The sequence below is a fragment of the Rhodamnia argentea genome, chromosome 8, assembly GCF_020921035.1.
Source record: "Rhodamnia argentea isolate NSW1041297 chromosome 8, ASM2092103v1, whole genome shotgun sequence".
NCBI lineage: Eukaryota > Viridiplantae > Streptophyta > Magnoliopsida > Myrtales > Myrtaceae > Rhodamnia > Rhodamnia argentea.
The window spans coordinates 1,372,076-1,387,458 of NC_063157.1; the positions used below are offsets into that span (position 1 = coordinate 1,372,076).

A 15,383-nucleotide genomic window follows, 5' to 3' on the forward strand; every position below is an offset into this window, starting at 1 on the left:
AAAATATTTTTTGCTTTTCATATTAGGAAATTCATTTTCCAAACTCTAAACATTTCATATTTTTTCACCATAAATGGCTTTCTATTGACTGAAAATTTTCCCCAAAACAAACACGTGAAAGTCCAAAAAAATTAATTCGGGAAAAATTATTTCGCTCAAACAAACACGCCCTTAAATTACAAACAGCTTCAATGGCTTCTTCACATGGATCACTTGCAGATAGCATGTTATCCTACCACACCTGTTTCTCACGATTGCCACTTTGCCGAAGCCGACCATGCTGATTACTCCGCCAACTCCATAAAAAGCCAGCTGCCAATTGGCCAACATGGCCTTCGAGCCGAGCTGACTGTCTCATTGAGACCAACAAGGCCAATAAACGATCATGTAAGAGTAGATCACATCATATTCGTCGACGTTATGTCCACTGACTAATCCCACGATCAAAGTCTATTTCATTCGCGGCCATTCAATAGACTGGTGGAGAGGAAAGTCGAAGGCAAAATCCCATGAAATAGTGCAAAAAATGATCTTTCCCCCTCTTTCTCCAGATTAGAATACTGAAAAGGAGAGAATGCAGATTCAGAAGACCCGTTAATTACAGACTAATTAACCTGTGCCCACGTCATTGCGTCTGCGCAAAGGTCAGCAACACCTCGGAAGCCATCTCCCGAACAGGTTTCACACCGGATCATAAAATGCTCAAAGCATATAAAAAAGAAGCTACCGCAGTCCACAAAATCGAGTAGAAGTCTGCATGATGACAATACTTCTCATCCCCTCCAGAAACCTGGGGAATTGGTGCATGTAAGGCTCAAACTCTCTACTTACAACGGAGCAATATTCTTAATGGCTCAAGCTTATGGAACAAAGGTGGAAGGCGTCGAAAACATAGCCGAAGAAAGGCGAAAGAACAACCAAAGAAAGGAGGTTTTGTACTACTTTCTCAATGGCAATTATTACATTATATATTTTCCAAAATAATGGAAAAAAATCAACTCACTGCATTGGCAAACACCAGAAATGGAGGCGATGGATCCCGGTGATCTCTTGAGCTACCTGCTGGAAAACTAGCGAAAATCAGGAAAGATAGTGGAAAAGAGCTCAAATTGATAAGGCATGGAAGTAAAGCAAAATTTCAGAGTCATCTCCGCATGTGGAGTAAGAATTCAAAAGCAAAGTGATGTCTAAAAGCAGTAGCTGTCATTATAATTAAGCTTGCTTGGTCAGCCGAAATCCCCTCACTGGGCACTGGAAGTATTCAATGACACATTAAGTGTTTTAACCATTTTCCTCTGCAACATCACTCAACCTATAAGATTATAACTTGTACAACAATGCTTTTAAGTCCTAAAAGGTTTCTGCAATTTTTGAAGGAGTCCTACATCGTGCCGAGCCAACTATTTTCACTTGGATCCTAATAAAAGAAGATGCAGTCTGAGCACATTCACTGCTCCAGCTTCCTGCATGTAGGACAAACAAGACAAGTATTTGCAGGAGCTTATAACAAAGACAGCCAAAGATGAATAACCAGATTCACCACCGCTTTGGTTTCACGAATGACCAGTATTTGCGGGTACCCTGACAAAGGGCTACCTTCTCCAGATTACCACGATTATATTGTGAAGCTACCTTTACTGGTTCACAAAGAGTTCTACTGGTTTACCGGAAATAGGATTCTAGACTTATGCAGAAGTCACGCACTTGAAGGAGATATAAAGTGATAGTGGATTGAAATAGAAATGTGGTTCATCATGTCCCCATCCACATCCTAATTGTTACTTCTCAATGTCTCGGAAGATTTTAAGAAATATTGTCATTCTTTCCCATTCCGGCCTGTGCTTGAATAAAGTTTTAGACGAGCAAAAAGTTTAACCGTGACACTCTAAAGATACATTTCCTTCCAAAGATACACTCGATTAAATTTTTAGACGAGCAAAAAGTTTGACTGTGACACTCTAAAGATACATTTCCTTCCAAAGATACACTCGATCCACACATATCAACTGCTCTGTTATCCAACCGAAAAAAAACTGCTCTGTTAAATTTTTGTCTCACCTTGAAAGAGAATTAACAAAAATCTGACTTGTTTCTCTTGAGTCACTCTTGGAGGTATTGCTTATGAACTGTCAACACAGAAAATGTGAACTTTAAAAACAAATAATGAACAGGGATTCACTTTTTAAGCAGCATAAGAGCAAAGAAAAAGTGAACAGCACTGGTAATTAGAATAAATGGAGCAAAAGATGTTAATAACACAACATATAACAAACAATGCGTGGGCTGTAATCAAAAATTGAAATCAAGTGCAAGAGGCTATGAGAAAAGAAATCGACTTCCATAATTGAGGACACGGTGTTGACCTGGAATGATAAACTGTAAAAGTGGACCCTGCAACCAGTTCAGTCAACATGACCAGTACATTCTACATGGTTATGTTGAAATATGTAGGAAGACCAAGAAAGATACTGAAAACAAGATCCACTTTAAGTTCTTATTTCAAACTCAAATGATCAAACAGAATTTATATAGCTTTATGAGATGGAATAGCACATATATAGCATGCCATATACTTGGCCATGAAGGTCAAGAAGCAAAATGGCTCATTTTTTAGAGAATAAATCAGATCCAGCTTTCTTTGTTAGAATCAACCATGTGCCATTATTTACCATTGCTATAGGGATGCAGTCTGTACTTCTCATTCTCGCAATTTAGTGAACTTTTCCTTGATACCCATTTGATTAGAATTTAGAAACATTATATACATGTCTCCCACTATGTATTTGTATATAAGTGCCACTTTGCTAAGTAAAAGAGAACATTGTAAATCTGCCATCGCATTTTGGGTTTTAAAAAGTGAACAGGAAATAAGTTCATGAGATATTATAAGAGGCCCATATGAATGAAATGTTTCCATAACAGGAAATGGTTACTATAATTGTATTTGTTTGCTAGTTTTAAGAAAACAGCTTAACCGAATTTTGAAGCATCACAGTACATTGGCTCTACTAAGTTCAATAAAAGTGAAATCTATGGTAACATCTCATGGAAATGAGAGTAAGAGATTCTTAGAATCAAGTAATCACCATCAGACAAAATTTGGATATTCACACTGGCCCCACAATTGTCTTTCAGGCTGATGGGGTTCATTCATCATTCACACCCAACTCTTCTTCCACTTCATTACCATTAATGAGTATGGCACCATCAGTAGAAGCAGCTTCCAGCACTACTCCACCCACTTCCTGGCTTTCATCTTCTGTGTCCTCTTCCTCTCCATTGTGTTCATCAGCCTACGTGGAGATGAAAAGAAAATATAACACGAAATGGAAGTTCCTGGCCATTCATGACTATCACTTGGAAAGAGAAAGCAAATGGGTCACGTGGTTTCCTATTGGTATTTTATTGCGTAACTGTAATCTCCTTTGCTCTATGCATGGTACTGCAAACTGGTCCTTATTGCTTAATGGAAGAAAAAGTGGGAAGAGATGACTCACAATGAATTTGGCTAAGAACATTACCTCGTGACTCTGGTCACCATTTTCAAGAGTTACACTTTCTTCCTCAACTTGCATTCTAAAAGCCTCAACAAGATTATTTTGCGATCTATCAGAGTACTTTGTGTATTCTTCTGCAGGAGGATAAACACCCCTAGGGAACAATTAGAAGTTCAGAGTTAGCAAACTATAACAAATGATGTACTAGAGAACCTCTCAAATAAGCATCAACAACTCGAGCTCTTTAAAAGAAACGCCAAAAAGCATAGGCATGACACGCCAACAGTAGTGATAGAAACTGTTTTAATTCAGAAGCAATATAATCAATGAGAGAGCATAAAACAGTGGAAAAGACAGTATCATTTTAAAGCATAGATGAACTAAGAAATTGTCTTCCAGTACCTTGTCCCAGCAACCTTAGATTCGACAGAAAGAGCCACTTGCCAATCGTCAAATAAATTTGGATATTCTTCAGGGTCAGCCAAAGAATCTGCGGCTTTTGGATTTACCTGCATAAATATAGAGGTGCTTATGGGACTACCCATTTTTTTATGAACCTTTTAAATATCTGGGAAAATGATTGAGAGATGACACAACTAGAAAAGGACTTGATTTTGTCCATTAACATATGATATTTAAAGTATAAGCGTGAAAATATAGAAGGTACAAGAGGACTTGAATGGTCCTGAAAGTAGAGAAGTAACCTATTTCAGGTGGGAACATACTTAACATCAAGAAAATCAGTTTCACGAAGTGGAAGTTGCCCAACATAATCTGATAATAGCAAAGGAAGAATGAAAGTGAAACTTGAATAGATTGGGTTAATAAGTCACATTTGAATTCTTCGGAAAAAAGTATCCAAATAGCCATTTTTTATAGCTAATAACCGAGAACTTACTGTACAGTTCCACAAGCAATTCATTAAAAAGCAGGAAATAAGCAAGAACCATCCCTCACAGCACCGGTACAATAAGGTTGCAAGAGAAAAGCATCATTAAGGATACAAACAACGAAATGAATGTAATCAGAATGAGGCTCCATTTACTATTTCAAGAACAAAACATGACAAGGGAATATGATTTGCCTTGTGGAGGTCCTTTCTCCAGATTGCAGTAATCTCTGAAACTTTGCTTGGTAGATAAGATCGCGCCATCAAAGCAGCCTCGGGTATGCGGTTGCTGGAAAACATAAAGATGAGAGAGAGAGAGAGAGAGAGACAGAGAGACAGAGAGACAGAGAGACAGAGAGACAGATACAGAGACAGAGAGAGGTATTTAGTACAGCATGATGTAATGTTCTTTTATTCCATAGGAAAACAAAGTTATAGCTAACTTACCTATCCAGCAACAGCTGGAGACAGTCTTCTAATTTACCCAACGTAAATAAACAGAGGAATGCAACATTGTTCTTTCCTTGCTCTTTAGCAAGGGATGCAAGTGTCGAGATTCCTTCAGCATCACCTAAGGAAGAATAAAGCAGTAACAAGCCACTCAAATCCATAGCCTGTTTCATAAATTCTTCAGCCATTTCCAACTGCATTAAACCAAATATGCAAATGATAAGGACGTCATACAAGCACTGATTTGAGAATATATGAAATTAAGATGCATTTGCTAATATGTTGACCCTAGCAAACTGTTCTAAGTTAAAATCCAAAAAAATGATATTATTACAACTTTCGCAAGAAAACCCGATATTTTTAACCTAGAAAGTCATGACTATCGAGTTGAGTAGATGGAACACCTTTCCATTTGACATAGCTAATTCTCCCAACTGCTTCCATTTCGACTCGCTCTGCGCTTCAATTGCAATTTCCTGCCATAAAAAGATTCAGGTTATTCTTGATATTCAATAACCATCACTGACTCTCCAACCAAAAGAAACAACTAGACATGTACCGTATTTGGCTAAAAACCAACACAAATCACCTTTGCAATCCCCAACCTCCCCAGCTGTATGGCTAATTCAAACCTGTAATCCGGGTCCGTAGCCACTTCAAGTGCATCCTCTATCATACCTCGTGCTTCCAAGAAACGAGCCACACTAATGATTGGAGATAAGTTAAAACTTCTCAAAATAAATTACACTGTCAAATTTACAACAATCAAGTGGTGCAGCATTTTAACAGATTTACCAGAGTTTACTTAAAGAGAACTTGACGGCACGGGGTACCTGCAACCCTTAATATCCAAAATTCAACGACAAGCACTAAGAAGAAGTTGTCTGTTAAATTTATGAAAGATAACTAAAACAAAAGTTTCACCAGGAAAACAACAGATTCAAGCCAAAGCTATAATCATGACACCAAATGGCAACAAAATTCTAATCTACCAAATAGCCAGATCCACAAGCAGACTGATGCTGATTTCACATTCATTGTAAGAGAAAAGATCAAATTACCAGAAAAGATGGTTAATGAATACTGTAGAAGGAATAATAATTGCAGTAGCCACCAGAGAGAAGGATAAAGCATTTCAAAAACTATGCTATTGTCAGTTTGATTTTAGTTGTTCCAACAATAGTTGCATTCCACAATTTCTTCTCCTATTTAATAAAGTCCAACTAAAAAAATAAGCTTCACGTCCATCACTGAAGTTCTTCCTCTGCAAAATATTACTCTGCTAGCCATCCTTTTCTAAAACCTCAACATTACCCAAAAAAATAAGAAATAAAAAATAACCATTTGCCTTAGTGGAGAATCCTGATCATTTGGCAATCTTGGGATGTTATATACCTATTATGATGCTCTCTGGGAATTGAAGGTAAAAGTGCATTGGCCCTTTCCAGATCTCCACGCATAACCAGAGTTTTGTATTCAATCAAGCTGAGAAGTAATGTATACCCCATAACACTGCATTTAAAGTCACGCAAATAAGATTCAAGTAAACATGAATATTTAAGCTGCAACATAATGACCTGTTGTCAAATACCAAATGCTAAAACCTTACTCACTTGAATTCTTTATCAATTAGGTATACCCGGCTTTGACTGGCAAGATATCCCAACAAGTACATTGGCCGGTCCAAATGGAACATTGTTGTCACCTGAAGTTGTGAAGTTATTACTCGAGCGATTTCCCATAGAGCACATAACAGTACATGGAGAAATAAAAAAGAAGATGAAAAGGAAAAAATTGAGAATCATACCTCTCCACCTACACAGTAATTGAGCCTCCAAGAAGAGTTGTTGTAAATGAAACAATCACCAACCCAAGTACCAGTCCTAACACGCTCATTGGTTTCATGGAGAAGTTCAAAAGCATCCTCTACTCCTTGTTCATCTTCTGGTTTTCCACTCTCCAAATAAGAAGCAACTACATCTCGCTGAATACAAAATCCCAGATGACCATGTCAGCTCACCGGTTATGTCATCAGTGGCATAACAAGAAAATTCTAAAGAATTGAAAGTAGTCAAGTCTGAGATATGAGATGAAAATGATACTCACATCATACTTGAGGATGTAGAAAGATGCATCACTAGCAATTGCCACTAAATCACCACTATCAGCCCAGTATACGTTCTGACACGATAGAAAATAAATATGCCATCAAAAGTGCATTCACTGAAAATAAGCTTACTCTGCATATGTATCGTAACACAAACTTACCTTCACACTAACATCAATTCTTCGAATCAACCTGCATTCAGCCCAATCATAGAAGCAAATGAAGTCATTTGAGCACATGGCCAACAGAGTGCCACCATAGATATGTTCAGCTGAATAGGTTGGTCGAATACTCTTTTTCTCCTGAAAAATACCACCACAATTAAACTTGCCACATCCTCTGAACCATGTCACAGGGTTTTCACCTCTAGTATTGATGTCGACCAAGGGTACTAAAAAATGCACCCAACTAGCTAAAAATCTTTAAACATATGGGCGCGTGTCTATTTTGAAAGGTAAAAAACAGATCATATATATGGCATCAAGATGGTGCAAACCCATTACCAAAAAGAAAAAAGAAAAACTGTGGCCTTGTAAGAAACTTCTGGATGTAGAAGAGCCATGGCAGCTGTGGCCATGTAATATAGCTCCAAAGTGCAAAGAAAATACTCATCAGTCTATGGAGCATCAATTGTAGAGAGAATGACAGATGAGGAAAGTGATATCCTTAGGCTATACTGGTTTGTCTTTAATTTTCATACACATACACAAATAAAAAACAAAAAACAAAAAGCAATCTACATCTATTGGAGATGCAAAACTGTAAATGCAAAGGCAAGTAGATTAGCCAACACCACCTAATCATTTGAGAGCAAAAGGAATATGCAGGCTTCCTTTACCTTATAAGAAAACATCCGTAGGACGACAGAAAACTACAGCAAGCACTTTTGTAAACCACAGAAACTGAAACTTATGGAATGTACAGTGTAAATAGACCAACCTGGAAATTTTTACTGAAGATTTTGATCTTCGAGGTACTTTCTTTAACAGCATATTCCCCATCAGAAGACCAAACAAATTCAAGTGCTGAACCGAAAGAGCGATTCCTCCATGCCAATGCAGTATAGGTAATGTACTCACCATCTCCACAGACTACAACAAACCTCCCATTTGGATTGTGCTTTAAGCTCTGAAGAAAATTCAACAACACAAATTGGAGGTTTGTGGATAACTTCATATGTGACAAGAGTTTAAGACTCCTCAAAGTCAATTGCTTTAATAGTAGCATAATCTCTGACAAAAAAATAATACTAGCATAATCAAAAAGATGTTATCCAGGCAGATCTTCCCTGTTGATGTCCCAATCAAAGTCCTCAGACGAATTTGTTAAATCCTAGTACCCTATCGAAACATCTACCAATATAAACAAACTTGTCCACTCCCTTTCGGAGGCATCCTTAACTATGTCTAAAACTAAATGCGAAAATTATAATTCCAAGAAGAGAACCTCCACGAACATGTGATCACAAATATAGGCAGAATCACTGCATGGAGCATGTCAACTCTTCTAGCAAGCAGCAAAACCACCACATTCAAATCCAAAAAGAAATACTCCACAGATTCAAGTTTAAGGAAAGAAGGTAAAAAGGAAAACGGGCAGCAAGATCTCCTCACCATAATATGGACCAAAGTGATGTGGAAATAGGAGCTCAGGCCCCATTTATCCTCAAATGTCCATTATAAAAGATAGCTTGCCAAAACAAGAAGCATGTTCTAACGCACAGCTAGCACAACAATGAGAAGTTCGTGACAAGTATTCCTTATGAACATATGTCTCAAATCTTAGTCGTATATTCAAGAAACTAATCCAGGCAAAACAAGAGACCAAGGAGATGAAAACTCACTTGGGGGTAAAGATCACAGGTTCCCAGCTCCTTAACAGCCAATGGCAACCTTTCTCCATCGGTAGCCTACAAAAAGAAAGCAAGATGTAATCGGTAAGGAACCTTCATAATTAAGTTGTCATTTTACATTTTACAACAATAAATGAGTCTAGTTAGTTTCAAACCTCAAAACCTGCTCCGACGCTCTTAACGTTTACGGTTTGAATCTCATTATGCTTAGCCCAGATGATTTTTCCACTACTGTCCATGCTAGCTACAGGCACTTCACGACCAAGTTTAACCATAACGGTTCCTTCATCATAACCGATCACAACTCTGTACAGAGAATACCAACCATGACCAGTCCAATCATTCACTAATATGAGAAAGAAGTTACACAAGGTTGCAATTATAGTCTGGAAGTTGCAACATGAAGATTACAGATTAAAACAAGAAAAGTACCAGGAAGTATTATCGAAATATCTTCCAGTAGAGGAAATCGAAATATGAACAAGATAGTAAGAAAATATGTTTAAGAACAAACCTTCGTGAACTTTTCACGTTGCCAATAGCCCAGACTCTTTCAAGACCATAATTCAATGTATTTTCCAGCCTGGTTTGAATTGGAAAACTATTAGGAGGATTCTTCAAATGTAATGTGTTAGAAAAATTTAAGCTAGAAAAAATGGGAAATACAAGATAAATTGATTCATATACTGCACATTCACATGAAATCAACAAAATCCCACTGACTACTACATTAGATATGTTTAACTGATTCAGATAAACTACATGAGATTTCTATAAGCATCTGTCTGAACGCTGGAATGTAATAAATATATAACTAATCGATGCACAGTCCACTTTGTCCCTAAGCAGACAATACAAATCAATTTCATAATTCACCTCATATTCAACATGGTCACAGTCAGATATGCCATAATTTGGACCGTGACCTTGTATGATGTTTGTAAGACATAAACCATTGGTGAAGTACACGCAGACTGGATCATCAATGATAACCTATTCAAAAGTAAGACACAAAAGCACTGATTCGTTGGGGACAATGAAATGGTCTCATGTAAATTGTTTTCATCCTTCTCAGCAAACTTTTGAGGTTTTACATATGTTAACATCAACTCCCTGCCCCCAGGCTGAGCGTCTAATGGCATGAAAACTGAAGCTCATTTTTTCTTTACTGTGCTTTACTATACCGGCATACAATCATGGCTTGTTCTGCAACAGACCAGTCTAATGGAGACATGTTCAATCAAGCAAACCACCAGCAAAACCATATAATTGCCAAGATACGGACGTAGGGAATACCACTGAACATATCATAGACATCTTTGGAAACATAACACAAGCTCATATGCTTAATTATCATCCCATACAAGAACTCAAGGTGTCTAGGCAATACCAGATGCCAGAAAGGGAACGTGAATGTGCCACAGAATATCAGTAAAACATCATAGAACTACAAAACCTATAAGTAGTAGAATGCCATATCCGCACTGTGCCATCCTCTGAGCCAGTAATTATGATGGGCAGATCCGGATGAAAACAGACAGCTGAGACATTGTGTGTGTGACCTTCCAATGTCTGGACACAGCTCTTGGTTTGATAGTCCCACACCTGTATTCATAGGATTGATTAGATAAATCCAAGTTGATAGGCCTATGCAATGCAACATCTTGACGGACCTTAGCGGTATGATCATCAGCACCAGTGATAAGAAATGGTTTATCACCACCTGTGAAGTAATCTACGCAATTAACTCCTTTTTGATGGGCATCTAATGTGAAATTTGGATCAGGAGAGCCAAGATTCCAAATCTGTAATGTAACAACGAGAAGAAAAGGATTAGCGAGAAGGCAGTGGAACAACAAAAGCCACACAAAAGAAGCCCAACTACACCTTTATCGTGCGATCAAGTGATGCACTTGCAAACGTATTTGTGTCTTTTGGATTAAAAGTCACTTGCATCACATAATGTGAGTGTCCCTCAAATATCTGGGTACAAACCCAACCCTTCTCCCAATCCCAAAGTTTAATTAGCATGTCATCAGATGATGAAAGCAAATACGGGAGTGTGGGATGGACAGCCACGGATCGGATGTAGTCTGTGTGGGCCTCAAAAACTTTCACTTTATCCATGGTGTTGTAGTTGTATACACGAACGAACATGTCATCAGCTCCAGCGACAACCCATTGCTTGCGCGCAATAAATTTTGCTGACCTAACTGCCAGACATGATTTAAATTTAACATGAGGAGAGGAAACAAAGATGAAACTATTATGCAGGCCACTAACTGTTTTAGAGCCCAAGCAAGCAGAATGCACGCACACACTGATTTATGCGCAGTAAAGTACCCGGCAGATCAGTGACTTCAAAAGACTTAACCATCGTCTGCAGTAATATTAGAAATGTCTGAATCAGTTAAAGATGCTACCAAATAGCCCATGTTAACAAGATAGTACTGTTGTATTCATTCTATTGAATCTCCATTCATGATCCGTACCTGCGACTGGTAATTCCATATACAAACAGTTCCTGCATACAGACTTGCTAGGATCCTGCATCAACAACAATTAGAGTTAAGCAAATAGCGTTGTTCATCTAATTATGCAATTTGATTTCCAACACAGAATATAATTTACACAAAAGTTGAAAGAGTTGAAAGAACATTCATGCCGACCATGGTTCTGTTGGATGCAGATCTACAGACTTCACTCTCTCTGATCGTTGAGCAAATTTCTTCTGGCAATGATACAGTTAATTGAAGCAATCGATACGTAATGCATGTTAAAAAAAAAAAATGTAAATCCACTGGTCCAGAAACAAACCTTAATTTCCAATCTGAGCGGCTGTCGAACAAATTAACAAACAAAATAAAAATCAGTCCCGAATCAAATCCCGGAGAATAGAATACACATGCAATCCTCTTTCTTCAGCTCATTGTCAACTAAAACTATACAAAGCCAAGGATTAGCGAACTCCATTTACTTCACAGAAGGAAAAAAAAAAAAAAGGAGTTCTAACTTAATTCTAGCAATTGAACAGAATCTAATCTATTGAACACAACAAACCCAAAGCCTCGGCCTTCCTTCACATAGAACATCTCAAATAGGTTCAAAAATCAAAAGCCAATGTCTAAAGTTATTACAACTACCTATTTCAAAGTTTGAATCCATCACGTCATGTTCTCGGCACCCAAAAAGGAAAAAGCAAACAAACGGACAGTAATCCTGAGGCTATCATTTGCGGGCTCAAATCAGTAAAAACGAAGTCCAGAAAGCTAGACGCGAGGCGACACGTCAAAATCAGACGAAGACACACATTCGACCAGATCCTTCGACGCATTCAACAGTGGAAGAATCGAGTTTCGAGATCACGTGAAACCGAAGCACGTACCATTTTCTTCTGGTGGAGATCGCCGCTAAACCACTGTCAGCAAGCACCAGAGATCTAGCTACGACCAATGGTGATCTTGATGCCACAGAATCACCTGAAGGAGGGAGGGAGGGAGCTCAGCTTCTTCGTCTGTAGTATTGGAATCCAGACTCGCGCTTTGCGGTTAGAATCTTAGAACCAACATGAATCCCCCCGGGGCTTGTCAGACGTTTCAGCTCAGCGGGAAGCGCGCTGGAGACGGGCTCGATTCAATCGGGCCGGGTTGGCTCCGACCCAAAAGGCATAAGCCGGTCAACGGGCCTTGTCCCATGGTCCAAGCCCGTTCATGTACCTTCACGTGTATTAATTGAAAAGGAATTCCGTTTACCGATTTTCGTTCATCAAATTTCACATTGGTATAGTTTAATTTTTCTTTTTTGGGTCACGCTACTTCCACCTCTTTAATGGCTCCCGACACCCCCTATCATAGTAAATTGAATACATTAACCTCAACAGTACGAGTCCCGCACTTGATTTAAAATTAATTCTTACCGTTTTTCTTACTTTTCTTTTGTTTCATTGTTATTAGAACGAAACTATCCATGCTCCTCTCTTGATTTAAGATTGTTTCTTGACTTCCTTTTTGATTTGTTTTCCTTTCTTTTCTCATTTTGGAATGAAATCGGTGTTTGTCTTTTCCGAAAAAAAAAATTACTTGGTAGATAGCTTAACTTATTGTGTTAATTAGTTGTATGTTACTCTTTGTTTTTATACTAGGAAACTACTGTTCCAAAAACCTAAGCACAAGTAAGAGTGAATAGAACTAACTACCAAGTTTAGTACGTATTTCGCTTAGTAATAAATTTAATATGTATCGTTACGTTGGGATAAAACAATTGTAGCAATAGCTTAAACATTGAGCTTACTTTGTCTCAAGGAAGAAAGATTTTTCAAGGAGGTATATTGGCTTTAGACATCCCTGTCACATGCGAAGCTTCTATGACTTGCAATAGAAACATAATGTTGATCGCGATAATTACCTCCCATGTCGCAACCAAGAAGAACATACTTGTCTCGCTTTATATAGAGACAACATAACCTTAAGCAAGAAGGTGTGTCGTCACATTAGGAAATTGCCTAGTAAAGTTTCAAATAAATTTGTTGACGTAATTGATTTGTTGTTCTTTATTTGCAGTTGCATCATTAATAGATACAGTTAAGTAATTTGGGTCCTCTTCAATTTTGCCATCCATAGTGAATACTCTACAAAAACAATATAAAGAAAGATGAGTAAATGATGAATAATGCACACATCAACCACGATATTCAATCTTTGAGTAAATTCTCATAAATGTGTATAAAAAAGTCAGAAGTCAAAAAATTCATGATCATGAAATTAACATAGGGAAATAAAGTAAATGATCTACTAATAAAACTAACATTTTCTTATTCAGATATATGATTAATGCTCGCCCAGATTACTACAATGGAGAATAAGTTTAGAAGAAAATCCTTTTTTTTTTTTATCATTTCTATTCTGATGATCTCAACCAAATATAAGTTAAGCCATACATGCTTATCTGTCCCCTTAAACTACGATTTCCTAAAAGCCGTATCTATAATTGGCTCGCTCTATTTCCACATTCTAATTAGTTATAACACACCATAACTTATTGAGTTGATTTGTACATTTTCATGAAAGTACAAGATGTTGTCCGTATTAGTCAAAACAACGTTGTTTTACTTCACCACTTAATGATATTTTCCGTTTGTTTTTTCTTTGTGCAAACTTCATTTCCTCTCTTATACTTACTAATGTGCTTAAGTTGAATTCTCTATGAGATTGTTTGTAATGAGTTTGAACCTTATTGGTGATCTTTACTGATTAACACATCTCAAATCTAAGTTACAATCATATTGAGTGCACAACTCTAACCAAAGGATTCCACACAAAAGAAGAACTCGAACCAAAGATCTGTATTTGACTGGGAGTTATTAGAGATTGAACTTTAGAGAGAGCTGGTAAAAGAATGTTCTAAACATCATCGCTCCATTAATGTTGTTTTAAAGTAGAACTCAGATCATAAATTTATTAAAATACATGAATATTACATGATTTTTGTAATAAAAAGAAAGGACGACTCTATAAATTTCCAATATGAACACAAAAGAAGAAGAAACCCGATTAAAGAAATGTCTAGGAAAATCGGGGAACGGACTGATCCACGTTAAATGTATGTTTACCTCCTTCGGGGTGCACGATTAGTAACCTTAGCACTTCTCGTTTAGTAGACCACCCCGTTTATTCCAAAGTTATTCGGAATTCTCATGATTTCAAACAAGTACATGTGATGAATTATTTACATTGAATAGGTGGCTAATATTTACCAATTATATGCTGTGAAATTTTTTATAATCTTTTGGTCGGTCGATTATATTTATCATTTGATAACAGTTCCCGTCTGTCCAAATGTACCCAAGAAGTCCAACCTAGCTAACAATTCTAAGGACGTCATTTTGTTTAAGAAGAACTAAGTGTGGATTTGGTTCTTCTCTATGGTATTTCCATACCGGTTAAAGATTCTCCTACCATTGTGGAAGAATGTGAGTTTTTCTTTTGATATGGAAATTTCCATATTTCTTAAATCTAAAGTGTGATAACTATTATCGTGTAATTATATGTATATTGGGGTATTTCTGTAATTGTGTTTATTTATACCCTTATTGTAATTAGTCACTCATATAAATACATGTTATACAACCCTAGTTTGGGTTGAGCCACCATAAACACTCTGGCGTTATTTCTCTCTGACTCTAAACATCTCCATGGTATCGGAGCAGGAAAACGCATCACGTTCTTCAACATCTTTGCCCCAAATCAACACTTCTTTTGCTCCAATTTCTGCCTCAACAATGTTAAATACGTCTAGAAATTTTTCTTCTTCTCTGCCATCTTTTTTGCCATCATCTTCTCTTTCTGTTAATCCCAATTTCTCTTCACCTCTCAATAATATGCCACCCACTTTCACCTTTTCTTCTCCTTTCTCTACTGCTCCGATCTCTCCCGCAACTCAAATTACAGCCGTGCAATCAGCCTCACCATCTCTTGTTCTTCCCAACATCACTAATCTCGTCTCCATCAAGCTTGATGCAGACAATTATCTTTTGTGGAAATCTCGGTTTGAACCGATTTTGATTTGCAACGATCTGCTGGGATATGTGGA

The 15,383-nt window shown here is 37.5% G+C and overlaps 1 protein-coding gene across 4 annotated transcripts; it reads right to left on the bottom strand.

Moving 5' to 3' along the window:
- Positions 1-712: 712 nt before the first annotated feature.
- On the bottom strand, positions 713-12,472 carry LOC115737880 (coatomer subunit beta'-3-like). Of its 4 annotated transcripts, none has more exons than XR_007199639.1 (26): positions 12,181-12,471; positions 11,613-11,633; positions 11,465-11,526; positions 11,288-11,342; positions 11,139-11,175; positions 10,683-11,008; positions 10,469-10,600; positions 10,252-10,400; positions 9,310-9,378; positions 8,951-9,101; positions 8,787-8,852; positions 7,883-8,071; positions 7,105-7,245; positions 6,943-7,017; positions 6,644-6,820; positions 6,450-6,541; positions 6,232-6,348; positions 5,426-5,540; positions 5,241-5,312; positions 4,834-5,030; positions 4,582-4,675; positions 3,900-4,006; positions 3,522-3,651; positions 3,087-3,293; positions 2,059-2,126; positions 713-1,059 (listed from the first exon to the last, which is right to left on the bottom strand). XR_007199639.1 is itself a non-coding variant. In XM_048284729.1 (26 exons), the coding sequence occupies exons 1-25, from the start codon at positions 12,181-12,183 to the stop codon at positions 2,101-2,103; spliced, it is 2,709 nt and encodes a 902-aa protein (XP_048140686.1). In that variant the 5' UTR covers positions 12,184-12,472; the 3' UTR covers positions 713-1,059; positions 2,059-2,100. The 4 variants fall into 4 exon arrangements, 2 of the variants coding, with proteins under 2 accessions (XP_048140686.1, XP_048140687.1); XR_007199640.1 differs by having other exon boundaries at positions 713-1,062; XM_048284729.1 differs by having other exon boundaries at positions 3,188-3,293; positions 12,181-12,472.
- Between the last annotated feature and the right edge of the window lie 2,911 nt (positions 12,473-15,383).